General features: G+C 42.9%; 1 protein-coding gene across 2 annotated transcripts in view; it reads left to right on the top strand.

The window, feature by feature from the left end:
* The window catches only part of FAM168A (family with sequence similarity 168 member A), a 214,318-nt gene that overhangs the window by 184,888 nt on the left and 13,322 nt on the right, over positions 1-16,108 (top strand). The window contains exons 3-4 of one of the 2 annotated variants that reach the window (XM_081239109.1): positions 7,053-7,133; positions 11,485-11,511. In XM_081239109.1, coding sequence (XP_081095235.1) covers positions 7,053-7,133; positions 11,485-11,511 — 108 coding nt within the window. The remainder of the gene's footprint in view (positions 1-7,052; positions 7,134-11,484; positions 11,512-16,108) is intronic. The other variant, XM_081239110.1, reaches the window with a different exon arrangement.

Below are 16,108 nucleotides of genomic sequence, written 5' to 3'. Positions count from 1 at the left end.
ACTTCAGCAGGTAATAGCCACAGTCTAGCAAGTGTTACTATGACCTGAAGCTTACATTCTAGTAGTGGGAGATAGGCAGTCTCCCATAAGTACGTAAACATATAGTATATCAGGTTGTTAACTGCTGTGAAGGAAAACAAAGCATGATAAGGAGCACAGAGAGTAATGAAAGTTGAAGGTAGTATTTTAGAAAGAATGTAAGGTGACCTTTGAACAGAGTTCCAGAAGGGAAGAAAGGGACAGGGTAAAGGCTCTGAGATGGGAAAGTGCTTGACACATTTGAAGAACAACAAGGAGGCCATTGTGGCTGGAGTAGATTAGCATGGGGGCAAGGCGAGGAGGTTAGAGAGGTAGCTGAAGTCCAGGTGGGTCATTGAAAGGATTTCACCGTAGTTGTCTTGGGAAGCTACTGTGGGGCTTAAAGAGAGGAGTGTCATGATCTGATTTAATGTTTTAATGGATCTGTTCTGGCTGCTGTGGTAAAGAGACTGCATAGGATCAAAGGTAGAAGCAGGGAGACCCGTTAAGAAGCTATTGCAATAATCTAGGTGAGAAATAATGATGACTTGGACTAGGATAGAAAGTATATAGGCAATGAGATGTGGTCAGATTTTAAATATATTCTAAAGGTGGAACTGAAAGGACTTGCTGATGGATTAGATGTGGATAGAAGAAGAGTAGAGTCAAGGATGACTCTAAGATTTTTGGCCTGAGGAGGTAGAAGAATGAGTTTTCATTTAATGGTGTGGAGAAAAAGCTTAGAGAACAGATTTGGAAGGGAATGGGAAGATAAAAGTAAATATTTAATTTTGAATGTCATAAGTTTAAAATAATAATAGCTAACTTTTGGAAGTCTTAACTGTTTGCCTGGCTCCTAGTACTTTGAGGTCTTACTAATTTGATACTTTACAGCAACCTATTAGTAAATAATATTATTATTCCTACTTTACAAATGGGAAAACTAAAGCACAGAGAAGTTAAGTAAGTGGCCCAAGGTCACACAAATAATTAGTGGTGTTGCTGGAATTCAAACCTAAGCTTAGATCTAGCTCCAGAGACCATACTCTTAGCCACTCTACCCATATAGCCTTGATGTCTAGCAAACGTCCAAGTGGAGATGTTAAGTAGGTAGTTAGATACTGTGAGTCTGGAGTTCAGGACAGCAGTCCAGTCTAGCAATATGAAACTAGGGCATAGGTAGTGGACAGATGAAACTGAAAAGGTAAGTTAGGGTCAATGACTGTAAAGGGAGATATGGTCACAAGAAGACAAAATGATGAGATCAAGACCTAAAAGGCAACCCACCCTTTTAGGTGTGGTTAACCCATCAATCCTGCTTCATAGAGCCAAGGAGGGTACAAGCCAAGCCACTTATGGATGTCCCCAAAATGCTACCCTTCATCCTTCTGCCTGGAATGTTCTTCCTCCCCTTTTTTTGTCCACATCAAGGGACACCTAGTGCCCAGTATAATCCCTGGCAGACAGTAGGTACTAAATAAATGTTGGTTGATGAAGGCCCCTTCTCTGCTCACTTTACATCCTTGTCATGGCACTTTTCGGGCTGCATTCTAACTGTCCACTCATCTGTTTTTCTCCCTCATTACTTGGTGACACTCTCAAAGCCAGGGACCCTCTTGGATTTGTTTCTTTTGTCTTTAAACCTTTCATAGCTCCAGAATACAATGCCCTGGGTAATCTCTTTATTGAGTACCTATTCTCTGCAGTTATCTGTGCTATAGGCACTAGAGATGCCAGCATCATCACCAGAGGCAGCAGGATGAGTAATATCAGTTGGGGACAAGGAAACAAAAGAAACAAACCCAGAAAAGTTGTAGGAAGGAAGCCCAGCTTTCATATGATGCCCTTTTTGGACAGGGGAAGTTGATGGTTGGGAAGGGATACTCTCTACTGGCCACACAGACTATTCATCACCACCCTGTGTTTGAGAAGCTTGGATGCTTGCTGTCCAGGCTGAGGGGAAGAGGAGGTGGTTGTGCGCTCAGGGAGTAGAAAATAGGAACCGACCAAGAGCTCCTGTGTACAGGCAAATGAGACATAGCTATGCCTTCAAGAAGCTTACAGATTGGGGAAAGGGGGGAGGACAGGAAATGTAAACAAACCATGGAAGTACACTCTGATAAGGTCTGTCATTGGGGACGCATGTGTCTTCAAATTTGTTCTGTTCTACAGGGTAGAAGGTACAGATAGAGTTTGGTGAAGTATGAGAAGTCCCTTTCAGACAATCAGAGCAGTTTCACGGTGGAGGGGGCTGCCAAGTCTCAGGGAAGGACAGAGTTTATTATGGTCAGTAGAGGCATAAGAGCTGGGATGAATGATGCGCGAGTGTGTTGCAGAGTAGCCCTAGCCTCAAATGGCCTTGAAGGTGCTTCTAACCTCTGCAGTCTGTGACCCTAATCCCTTCCTTTTTCTCAGCCTAAGGATGTCACCTAGAAAATGAAGAGGGCTCTTTCTAATGCTGCCATTCTTTGATACCTGCCAAATTCAAGTGAATGAAAAATAAGTCTACTTAGAAACACTGAAGGAAGATCCTGTAATTGCCCCTAAAGTAAAAGACATCTGAAATGACATAATAGGGGTATGATTACCCTTGGCTGTACAATCTCTCACATGAAGCTGAATACAGATTTCAGCCATGAGACCAGGTCACTTCACTTCCCAGATTAAACCCTTGACTTTCTCCTTGAGAAGTGGCAGACCTCCATATTGCTAATTAAGTGACAACAAGTTGGCTGCCTTTGTTCTGAAATCAGAAAATGATTGGGAGTAAAGAGAGATGAATTTTCTTCGGAATTGGAAAGGATTTAGGGAGAGGTATATTAACAAAGATACATTATTAAAACTCAATATTTATAAATCCCAAAGAAGCTTTTAGGGGTTTAGGGATTTAATCTTTGACTTTTAAAATCAGCTTTCCATTGTCAGTCAAAATACCAGTGAGCATTTAAAAACTGCAGGGAGCAGTGAGACAGGCACTTACACACTGCTAGTGTGAGTACAAATTGATAGTCTTTCTAGAAAATAGAGTGTCAAAGTATGTGAAGACTCTTAGCATGTCACTTCTCATCATTTCTGCTGCTAATTCCCTGATCTGAGCCCCATCATCTATTGCAAGGAGTTTGCAGTAGCCTCCTAACTGGTCTCTCTGCTTCTCTACTCTTCCCCCATTATAGTCTGTTTTCCACACAGCAATCAGAGTGACTCTTTTCAAACATAAGTCAGACCATGTTATTATTTTGCTCAAGACCCCATCATGGCTTATCATTTCACTCAGAGTAAAAGTTGAAGTCCTTACAGTAGCCTGAAGGCCCTACATGAACTGACCAGCCTTTTATCTCTCTGACTCCTCTACTACTACTTTCCCTCTCGCTTGTTCCACTTCAGCTACACTGGCCTCTTTGCTATTCCTCAGACATGTCCCATATCATATACTCCCAACTTAGGGCCTTTGAACTGACTGTTTCCTTCCTGTGAAATGCTCTTCCTTCAGCCATCTTGCTTGGTTAACTCTATTTCCTTCAAGTCTGTGTGGAAACCTTACTTTCTCAGTGTGTCTTATACTGGTTACCCTATTTAATAGTGCAGTCCCAACACCGTGGCACGTCTGATGCCCTTTACCCTGCCCTTTTTTTTTCTCTTTTCCATAGCACTTAAGACTGTTTTTTTAATATTTACTATTTATCCACTGCCTTCTCCAACCATCTTAAAATGTAAGCTCCACAAGAGCAGGGATCACAGTGTCTGGCACAGAGTAGATACTGAAATATTTGTTGAATGAATGGGCTTTAAAAATAGCACTATCGGGCTTCCCTGGTGGCGCAGTGGTTGAGAGTCCGCCTGCCGATGCAGGGGACACGGGTTCGTGCCCCGGTCCGGGAGGATCCCACATGCCGCGGGGCGGCTGGGCCACAGAGCCATGGCCGCTGAGCCTGCGCGTCCGGAGCCTGTGCTCCACAATGGGAGAGGCCACAACAGTGAGAGGCCCACGTACTGCAAAAAAATAAATAAATAAATAAATAAATAAAAATAAAAATAAAAATAGCACTATCTTTTGACCTAGAAAGCTCACTTCTAGAACTCATTCCTGAAAAAATAATTAGAAATGCAGCCAAAGATTTATTTGGGTTGTTCTCATACCTTTATTTATAATAATGAAAATTTGCAAACAAAGTAAACCTATAAAAATAGAGTTATGGTTAAATAATTTGATATATCTACATAATGGAATATTATCAAGATATTAAAAAGTGTCTTGAAGAGAATTATGTGGGAAAATGCTTATAATGTTAAAGTGAAAAAATAGAATTTAAAACAACATTTACCCTTATCTCACACCATATACAAAAATGAATTAATGATGGGAATTCCCTGGAAGTCCAGTGGTTAGGACTCCATGCTTTCACTGCCGAGGGCCCGGGTTCAGTCCCTGGTCGGGGAACTAAGATCCCCACAAGCCGTGCAGCACAGCCAAAAAAAAAGGATCAATGATATAAATATAAGTGTCAAGCCTTAAAACTCTTAGAAGAAAATATAGGGTAAATCTTCATGACCTTGGATTTAGCAAGTGTATTCTTAGATATGACACCAAAAACATGAGCAACAAAGGAAAAATAGATAAATTGGATTTCATCAAAATTAAATCTGGTAAAGTTTTTTGTTTTCTTAGTTTTTAATGGAGTATAGTTGATTTACAATGTTGTTAGTTTCTGCTGAACAGCAAAGTGAATCAGTTATACATATACATATATCCACTCATTTTTAGATTCTTCTTCCATATAGTTCATTACAGAGAACTGACCTATGCTATACAGTAGGTCCTTATTAGTTATCTATTTTATATATAGTAGTGTTGTATATGTCAATCCCAATTTCCCAATTTATCCCCCTCCCCCCACTTCCCCCCCCAGTAACCATAAGTTTGTTTTCTACATCTGTGACTCTATTTCTGTTTTGTAAATAAGTTCATTTGTACCTTTTTTTTTAGATTCCACATATAAGCGATATCATATATTTGTCTGTCTGGCTTACTTCACTCAGTATGACAAATCTGATAAAGGTTTAATATCCAGAATATATTTAAAAAGTCCTACAATTCAACAACAAAACAACCCAACTTTTTAAGTGGGCAAATGTTTTGAATAGACATTTCTCCAAACAAACGTACAAATGACCAATAAGCACATGAAAAGATGTTCAGCATCATTAATCATTAGGGAAATGTGCATCAAAACCACAAAGAGATACCGATTCACACCTGCTAGGACGGCTATAATTTTTTAAAAAATAGAAAATAACAAATGTTGGTGAGGATGTGTAAAAATTGGAACCCTTGTGCATTGCTGGTGGGAGTGTAAAATGGTATAGCCACTGTGAAAAACAATTTGGTGGTTCCTCAAAAAGCTAAAGATAAAATTACCATATAACCCAGCAATTCTGCTCCTCAGTATATACCCCCAAAAATTGAAAACAGGGACTCAAACTGATACTTGTATATCAGTGTTCACAGCAGCATTATTCACAATATCCAAAAGGTGGAAACAACCCAAGTGTCCATCAACAGGTGAATGAATAAACAAAATGTGATATATATATATATATATATATATATATATATATATATATATATATATATATATATATATATATATATATACATACACAGTGGAATATTACTCAGCCATAAAAAGGAATGAAGTTCTGATACATGCTAAAACATGAATGAACTCTGAAAAAATTATGCTAAGAAGCCAGGCCCAAAAGGATAAATAGTGTTTGATTCCATGTGTTAGAATACACAAAATATCTAGAATAGGCAAATTCATAGAGACAGAAAGTAGATTAGAAGTTAATCATGAAGAACCTCAGGGCAGGACAGGAATAAAGACGCAGACGTAGAGAATGGACTTGAGGATATGGGGAGGGGGAAGGGTAAACTGGGACAAAATGAGAGAGTGGCATGGACATATATACACTACCAAATGTAAAACAGATAGCTAGTGGGAAGCAGCCACATAGCACAGGGAGATCAGCTCCGTGCTTTTTGACCACCTAGAGAGGTGGGATAGGGAGGGTGGGAGGGAGGGAGATGCAAGAGGGAAGAGATATGGGAACATATGTATATGTATAACTGATTCACTTTGTTATCAAGCAGAAGCTAACACACCATTGTAAAGCAATTATACTCCAATAAAGATGTTAAAAAAAAAAAAGAAGTTAAGATGGGTTATGGGAAGAGGGAATGGAGTGCTATTGCTTAATGGGTACAGAGTTCTGTTTGGGGTGGTTAAAAACTTTTAGAAATACATAGTGGGGATTGTTGCACAACATTGTGAATGTAATTAGTGCCACTGAATTGTACACTTAAATGGTTAAAATCACAAATTTTATCTTATATATATTTTGTCACAATTAAAAAAAGTTTTTTAAATCCCTATATATAATATGCAGTGGTGGACTGGATCAGGCTTGTGTGGGCTCTCTGGAGCCAATTGTGAGCTTCTCAGCTACTTATTCAGTGATGTTGGTAGCTTGCAATTGGCCATGGTTGGGAGTGCTTACACCGTGGAACTTAGCAAATGCTACAAATAGGGCTCCACCCCAGTCCCCTTGAGCCAGTCGTTAAATATTTACTAGCTCACCACTGAATATATGTGTATAAAAATGCATGGAAAACTATCTGGAGACATAGATGCCAAACTGCTATTATCTCTGGGGAGGAGAGTAGTATTATGGCAGGAATGTGAAAGTAAACTTACACTCTCTACCATATATACTTCCAAAGTGTTTCAGGGTTTTTTACAGTGAGCATATAGACATATATTTCTTGTACTGCTTTTAAAAAACAGACAGAAAAATGTGTATATGTTGGGACTGTGGTATTGGTGATTTTTCTTGAGAGGCTAAAACCAGTCACATATACTACCTGAAATGGCCCATGAAGAGGCTGAAGGCCAAGCTTGGGACTTGGATTCCATTTCCTCAGAAATCTGCTTTCTTCTTGCCCAACTAAATGGAACTTTTTTGTCTCTTCATAGGTTACCCTACAGCCTATCCAGCTGCAGCCCCTGCCTACAATCCCAGCCTGTACCCCACCAATAGCCCCAGTTATGCTCCAGGTAAGGAGAAAGTGAAGACAGCAGTGGTGAGTGGGGTGGGAGGTGAGGCTCTATTTGGGAAAAAAGAGCCCAAAACACTAGCTGGCCTTTCCATGTCCTTAATTGCTCTGGGCTCAGCCTGTCCATGCTTGATTGTCCAGGGAGTCCCCTCTGGGAACTGGGGCAGTTCAGCCTCCGGGAATAGAATTTCTTCCATTCTCCTTGGGACTTAAAGTTGGCCCATCTCTCTTCTGCTGGAATATCTGAGACGTGTATCCTCCTCACAGAACCTTTTCTGCTCTCCCAGTATCCACACCCAGTTTTTGCTCGGTTTCCCCTGAAGCTGCCGTTGACACACACACACACACACACACACACACACATCCTCGGTTTCCCCTGAGGCTGCCGTTGACACACACACACACACACACACACACACATCCTCGGTTTCCCCTGAGGCTGCCATTGACACACACACACACACACACACACACACACACACATCCTCGGTTTCCCCTGAGGCTGCCATTGACACACACACACACACACATACATCCTCGGTTTCCCCTGAGGCTGCCATTGACACACACACACACACACACATACATCCTCGGTTTCCCCTGAGGCTGCCATTGACACACACACACACACACACACACACATCCTCGGTTTCCCCTGAGGCTGCCATTGACACACACACCCTCGGTTTCCCCTGAGGCTGCCGTTGACACACACACACACACACACACATCCTCAGTTTCCCCTGAGGCTGCCATTGACACATATACACACACACACACCACCCACCCACCCACCCCTTCCTGGACATGGATTTGGAAGAGAGTGAGAGACTTGCCACATTTTCAAGCTGCAGCGAGGAACTTGTTTTTCAAAAATGATAAAGGCCCAACACTCCTTGGGTAGAGGTTGAAATAGATTTGAAAGTATCGAAGTTTGTTTCAGTTTGGGAGCAATGCAGAGGTTTTACCACCATCTTGACCCCCACGCTCAAAAAAAAACAAGCCACTCTCAGCTGGTGCTTTAATACTCAAGGAGCAGGAGAAAGAGTGTGGGCTCTGTAGTTAGTAAGTCCTGGGTTTGAATTCTGATTACTCAACTCACTAGTTGTGAGTCCTTAGACAAGTTACCTCACCTCTCTGAGAAATGTGCTACACCTACCTCGTGGTTGTAGATGGTTTTATGTAAGTTCCTCTTCATTTACTCAACAAGTATTTATTTGCTGAATGTCCTCCACACTAGAATAGAAAAAAGGAAGGATGCTGTCTTTGCCTGAAGTAGCTTGCAGTCCATTTGGAAGCTGACGTGTGAACAAATTCATGGCTGTACGGTGTGATGAATATTGTAAAAGGAATATGTACAAGAGGAGAGGAAGTGGAGGAGGGAACAACCTCTGCCTGGGGTTGAGGGTGTAGGGGAGGCTTCACAGAGGACCTAGCAGTGGAGACTTGAGGGAGAAGTAAGAGGCATTCTTTTTTGTTTGGTTGGTTGTTTTTTTGTTGTTGCTGTTAAGAGGCATTCTTTTAAACATGCAAAGGAAGAGTTGGGCATTCTAGGCAGAGTAGAGCCTGGGCAAAGACATGGAGGTGTGAGGAATGACACTGAAGAACCTTGAAGTAGTGAGAATGGTTGAAGCATAGGCTCTAGGGTGGCGGCGTAATAGATGAATCTGGACTACAGATGTGCGAGGGCCAGATTTGGAAAGGCCTTGAATGTCATAATACCCTCATTTTCTTGTTTAGTAATTATTTTTTTTAATACCATTTGTTTTATTTGGCAATTGTGACTTTTTAAAATAATTTATTTATATCTTATTTATTTTGGGCTGCTTTGGGTCTTCGTTGCTGCGCGGGCTTTCTCTAGTTGTGGCGAGTGGGGGCTACTCTTTGTTGCTGTGCACGTGCTTCTCATTGCGGTGGCTTCTCTAGTTGTGGAGCACAAGCTGTAGGTGCGCAGGCTACAGTAGTTGTGGCACGTGGGCTCAGTAGTTGTGGCTCGCGGGCTCTAGAGCGCAGGCTCAGTAGTTGTGGTGCATGGCTTAGTTGCTCCACGGCATGTGGGATCTTCCTGGACCAGGTATCGAACCCGTGTCCCCTGCATTGGCAGGTGGATTCTTAACCACTGTGCCAACAGGGAAGTCCCTGCATGCATTTTAAAAAAATGTATTTACTTATTTATTTATTTTTGGCTGCATTGGGTCTTTTTTTTATTTATTTAATTTATTTTAATTTTTGGCTATGTTGGGTCTTTGTTGCTGTGCGCGGGCTTTCTCTAGTTGAAGTGAGTGGGGGCTACTCTTCATTGCGGTGTGCGGGCTTCCCATTGCGGTGGCTTCTCTTGTTGCAGAGCATGGGCTCTAGGCGTGCGGGCTTTAGTGGTTGTCTCTCATGGCCTCTAGAGCGCAGGCTCAGTAGTTGTGGCTCACGGGCTTAGTTGCTCCACAGCATGTGGGATCTTCCCGGACCAGGGCTTGAACCCGTGTCCCCTTCATTGGCAGGAGGATTCTTAACCACTGCGCCACCAGGGAAGCCCCCCGCATGCATTCTTAACCACAATGTTATAGTTGCAGTCGGCTAGAGAAAAATTGAGGTGTTAGACTAGAGCAGTCAGATTAGCGAGGAAAGGGAGAGCAGACAGGAAGAGCCTGAGATTGTGGGGATGCGGGGAAGGGAGAGATTGGAAAGCTCCTGGCATGTGTAAAGTACTGATTAAGTTTTAATTTTAAAGCACACAAAATATCAACCCACGTCTAACTAGATTTTCCCCAATTTTACTTTTGAAAAGTCACCATATTTCTAAGCTGTGACTAAACCAACCCAGACTATTTTCTCACACAGTCCACTAGACAGGGTGGTGGTATTAGCACATTGTGTCAAAAGCCCCAAACTGGGAGTTGGAAGACCGGAGTTATAGCACTGACTCTGCTACTGATTTTGGTGTGACTTTGGGCAGATCCTTTTCCCTTTGGAGTTACACATACACACAACTGGTCTGTGTCATATGTTGGGAGGCTGGCCTCTGCTTTTACCAGGTCTCCTGACTGCAGTGGAGGAGCTGACTCAAGGTCAGAGAGGACAGTGTATGTACTCTAAGCTTCCTCCCAGAGCTGGCCGTTTGTGATGCTGAGAGATGCTTGCGGGATAGAAGCCTGCAAAGGAGCCAGGCTCTCAGGTTTAAATTCCTCTCAGCTTTTTCAAGAAGACCAAGAAGTTGCTTCAGAAAGAGCTATTTTTAGCAGCTCTGAATACCCAAAGATGTCCTCTATCCAGGATGCAGGGAAATATTTCACTCCTTCATTGGTTCTGAAAGCAATGTGGGTACTTGAAGCTTTCTTCCAAGCTCTTAATGACTTCAGGGATCTTACTTAAGAACTCTTTGGCCCCGCAGGAGGCAGAGCCAATAGAGACTTGTTTTCAAAATCTGGAGACCAAAGGATGGGTCATATTAATGGTAATCTGACTTGAAAATGAAGGGAAAGGATAAACAGGATAACTAATATAGATAAAAATGAAATACCTCCTCACAAAAAAAATCTGTTTATCAGTCATTGTCATCTGTTGTCTCACTTGATTCCATAGCAGCACTGTAAAGTACAATTACTCCCATTTTGCATATGATGAACCTGGGGAATGGGAGGGAAAAGGAATTTGAGTTTTCTGAACACCTGCCGTGTTCCAGACACTATGCAAGTCTTGTCACAAATGTTAATTTTTTTTCCGTAATCTTGTGAGTTAGAGCTTCTTGCCTTCAGTTTTGCTCAGAGAGGTTAAATAACATGTCCAAAGTTGCACAGCTAAAAAGCAGTGGAGCTCAGATTCAAAGCCAAGCTGTCTGCCCACAGTCTGTGCCCCTTGTACAGCACCACGCTCTCCCAAAGGTCTCAGGGAATTAAGTGCCTCTGCATTGGTCCTGGCCCTCTAGGACTTTAAACAGAGCTCTTCAGAGGCCAAAGATGATGATTTTGTCCCTGAACCTTTACCTCCTCTGGCACATAAAGCCTCTGTCATGTGTGAAGTCCTTTTGCAATGCTTGGGAGACTTGAAATTTATTCTTAGCATGGACAAGCAAAGAGCAGGAACTTGGACTTACACACTTCCAGGCAGCTTCTGGGTCAGCTGCCTGGAGGATGTCATGGCATCCAAGGATGTACCCTTCCTCAATGAATGGGCTTTCCTGGATGGCAAGTCTGTCACCCTCTCCAGGGTAGAGGTACTTTGCACCCTCTGCGTTCACTGTTTCTTGCGTAGCCTGGGGGAAACTGCTTTTTTAAGACAAAGTTTGTTTTTGTAACTGCAATATGTACTACTTGCACAGATTCTTAGTGGTAATTTCAACTAACATTTCTATCCAACAGAGTTTCAGTTCCTGCATTCAGCTTATGGTAGGAGAGCTATTTTTCCTCATCTGTATTATGGCCTATGAATGTGTTATCTCGTAACAACAGTAGATCCCCTCTCCTTCCCTCCCCAAATCCCATCCCCTAGGCTTGGGCTCCCCCAGGTGGCTCAGCAGCAGTTCCTGAAGCATGCAGGAACATGTCTGATGGTGCAAAATCATGGGTTGGAGACACACGTGAACCGTCCCCTAGGGCAGCAGTGAAGGATCATGGCACTAAAAGGCGTCTCTCCCCTTCCTCACCTCTGGGGTCCCATCTGACCTAGGTCGGAAACCTTTACCCTCACATGGCTGCTGAATTCAAACAAACAAGTGAACAAAAATTCCTGGGTCTCTATGGCTCCTCTTTTGGCTTTATGGCAACCCCTGCGGAGGAGTACCTGGATTATGCCTGTAAGAATGCAAAACACCAGTCTGCCCCACGATCAGATTTTCCATCTCCATTGGCAGTCTCACATGTTTGAAGACCTGGTTAACTTTAGATACAATCTATTCCCTTAGCCCAGATCTTGAGCTCTGGCTCATCTTGGGGGCATTTTCCTGGATGGTGAGAGGTGAGGGTCAAGTGTGCTAATAAGCCAGGGACCAGAACTGGATTCTCTGGGCAGTGTGGACTCCAGGCCCAAGGCACCACGGGAACTTCTGGGCACCTGTGAGGGTCCCAGCAGTGTAACTTGACTAGGTCCTTTTTTGTCATAGACAGGAAGGGACCATAGGAGGGACTTGCTGCTTTCACCACCCTCACCTGGGCTGCTCAGGACAATGTTTTCGTAAAGTCTCTGCACACTTTCTCAACTTTTAACCTTGAATTATTTGGATGTTGAAAATTGAATTTGTGTGTGGCACATCTTTTAGGAGATGAGCTGTGAAAATCTCTTCTTGCTACTGCTATGGGCTGCGTGATCTTGGGCAATTTGCTAATGTCTCCAGGCCATAGATAAAGTGTTTTATTCCAGATGATCTCTGAGGTCCCTTTAAATGCTAACAGGTTGCCCTCTTATAATCTTATTCTTTCAGTATTGCTAGTCACAGACCCGTTTCTCTTATTGTTTATGAGGAGTCGTGTTTGTTTGCCTCAGGATATATGAACTTGAACAGAAGACTCCATATAAAGTGAGAGAAGCTCTCCTGCCTCCTCACCCCTCCTGTTATAGCATCTGAAATAGAAATACTGAAGTGTATGTATGGAGCTCTTCTCTTCACAAAATGTCCTGTCCCAGACCCTAAGCTGGTCCTTTGAAGATACAAAGTTCAGTAAGACAGGGTTCCTGTTTTCAAGGAGCTCAAAGTTTAGCAGAGGAGATGGACAATCTAGCAAGTACAGGGGCTTCTAAGAATCACAGGAACTGGGATAGTGAACCAAGTGGGATACATGAGGGGGCTGTGATCAAGAAGTGGGGAAAAGAAGGACTTCATAGTAGAGGTGAGTCTTCAGCTCCTGGTTGATGGATTAATAAATGTCTACTAGGTGGCATTTGGGGAAGGACATGCCAGGAAGAGTGAGCAGTGTGAGCAAAAATACAGAGAAGTGATGCTTCTTGGCATAGTCTGGGAATGGTGAACAGTTTGTGTGGCTGTCCTGTAGGGTTTGAGAGTGAGAACGGTGACTCTAGAGAGATCATAGGACTAGATCACGAGGGGCCTCGAGTGCCACACAAGGAGTTAGGTAATGGAGAATCATGGAATGGTTTTAAGAAAGAAGTTTTTGTGATTAGGTTTAGGTCTTAGAAATATCACTCTGACTGCAGCTTGGAGATTGGAGTTGGCAGGTTTAAAAACAAACAGAACAGTGAGGAAGCGGTTGCAATAATTCAGGTAAGAGGTGATGAGAGCTTCCATTGGAGCTGTCCACACCTGTGGGGATGGAAGAGTAGACAGACAGCAGAAGTAGAAACTGTAAGACTGGCTGACACTTGATTTTTGATCCTCACAGTCAATACTATGAAGCAATTAAGGAGTGGTTATTATTGCCAGTTTATGAGACAACAGACCTGAAGTTTTGAAAGGTATAGTGACTTGCCCAAGGTCCCACAGCTAATAAGTGGCACAGCCCAGGCTAGAACTCAGATTTCCTGACTTACTACATTGTTCAGGATGATGGTCCCTTGCTGCCTCTCCTCCTTGTAAGTGTGCTTAACAGATTGTTCAAGTGTCAGAGGGCGTGAGGGCCCCGTGTCCAGGGATGTGAACAACCCAGCACTTGGACGTGGGCCGCATGCTGTGACTGGGCCGTGGCCCTTCACTGCCATGGGTTCTCTCTCTCTCTTTTTTTAAATTGAGGAATAGTACATATATAGTGCTACATAAAGTGCAAAAGTACATAGTCTCAAACGTACACCTCAATAATATTTGACATATATACATTTGTATTTATTCAAAATATAGACCATTTCTAGGAGTTGGGTACCTTTCATGGCACCCAAGAACAGGCATACCTGTCAGAGCAGCGTCCTCTATTACCATGCCTCTAAAAGCTTCAGTTGGATTGTCTTCATCCCACAGCTGAGCTCTAAATCACTACCAGCAGCAGAATGGGTTTCTTTAGAATTGTATATGGATGTATAGCTAACTAATGAGGAAGTCAAGTCGACAGCTGTTATTTGTTGTTTTCAGTCTTCATATTTATCCAGTTATTTAAATTATTATGTATTCATATATACAGAAAAATATAGAAAATATTAGTATTTGTTTTCTTTATAATGAAACCAGAAGAAATACCCACTTCCTCAGGAACATGTATAGGTTAGTTCACTTGCTTAGTTGGGAAACACATAATCAAAGGCACAGTTGCACTTGCTTCTTTCCTGGTTAATCTGGAACATTGTTTTACTGTGTGTAATGCTGTCTTGTTCACTCTCTGGTTGGCGTGTGGCTGTGTTGCATCCCCAGCTAGACCATAAATACCTGGTGTGCGGTGACCATGACCCACGTGTGTTCTGTCCACCGTGGCGCTCCCCTCAGTGCTGAGTGCAGTGTAGGCCTCAGTCACTCTTTGGTTAATTTTGATTTACTTACTTTAATTGTCACACAGTCCTTTAGGCTAATGTCAGACTTTTGGCTTATGATTAAAATTATGGTAAAGATGCACCACTTGGGTTAAAAACTGGACCAGAACAGGTCCTCCAAATTCTCAGCAGCCAAATTTAGGCCTCCTGCCCCCTGGTGGATTCCTGTGGGGTCTTGAGGGTCTGGGCTTGCTCTATCTGACTTCTCAGAGCTACATGTTTCACTTTTTAGGGAGTTGTTTTAGGTGGCCAGGGCTTTCCAGCCACGTGGAGTGGCAGATTCTAAATCTGGAACCATCTTAATAAGATTTTTCAACACTAATTGGGTCCTTTATTAATTCCCACCACTCCACCCATCCCTGCCCCCCAGGAAAAGAAACCCATGATAATTGTTTAAATTGACTGCCCTCCTCCTGTGTTGTCTGCAGAGTCATGTAATGTCCAGCAAAGGCCCTGGACTCTGCATTGGAATTCTGCTGGATCTCCATTTTCTTCTATCAGAATTCTCCTTTTAGTGTCACTTCCCTGCCCATGATTTCCTTCTCATTTCTCAGCATCTGCTGTATATATTGCGGGCCATTGATGCAAGCGCAGAGTCAGCCCAGAACAGCTATACTTCTATCCTTGGTTCAGCAAAAACAGTAGAGTCTTTGACCTCCTCCTCTGACCCCAGTACTTCCATGACTGAAGGAACCAGAGGCATTTCCTGTTACCTAGACAGGCAGAGGGGTTTATGGAGATCTCTCTGGAGGTGGACTATCCTTGTCCTGATGGAATGAGAGGGTATAGGCAAACTTGCTTCTCATACCACCCTGTCTTACCTAGCCCCTTGTTAAAATGTTTCACATATATCCAACTGTTGCCAATACTAATATACTTTAAAATACCCCATATCCATGTCTCCCAAGACCTTATTTGAGTGGAAAAGATACTGTTAAAATCATTCTTTAGCCATAAGTAGAAATTTGGGTCAAGAATATTTCTCCTCGGGAATTCCCTGGCGGTCCTGTGGTTAGGACTCCCCGCTTTCACTGCCGAGGGCCCGTGTTCAATCCCTGGTCGGGGAACTTGGATCCCAAAAGCTGCACAGTGTGGCCAAAAAAAAAATTTTTTTTCCTCTATTGTTTGAAAATATATCAAGGGAGATACCTACAATGTTAGGCAATCCCTCCCCCCCTCCTTTGAAACCCTATTTCCCCTCTCCTTCCCTACAGGACACATGAAGGTAAGTTTTTTGAGTCACTCCCCACTTCTATTCCATAGGAAACATCATCCTTCAAATTTCTCAAGCTGAGCTTTGAGTCAGCCTGGGAAGTCTCTGCAGATTTCTTTCAAACTGAGCCTCATCTCTATTTCACACCTACCCCAAGTTTGACATTTGCTTTCTTAGTGGCCCAAAAGATCATCTCTAATTCATGAGGTGATATCTCAGGTGGAGCACCAGTAGCACCTCAGCAGGAGACATAAAAGGTGTGCAAGAGGTTTGTCTGGCCCTGGCTAGGTCTACAGGAGAAGAAGTTTGCAGGTAGTGTCCCGCTGGACAGCCTTTGCCTTCTAAGCCACCAAAGCTCAGTCCCT

This window comes from Mesoplodon bidens (genome assembly GCF_964165515.1).
Source record: "Mesoplodon bidens genome assembly, chromosome: 7".
Taxonomy (NCBI): Eukaryota; Metazoa; Chordata; class Mammalia; order Artiodactyla; family Ziphiidae; genus Mesoplodon; species Mesoplodon bidens.
Note: the sequence above shows the minus strand (reverse complement) of the source record. Positions and strands in the feature narration are given on the sequence as shown.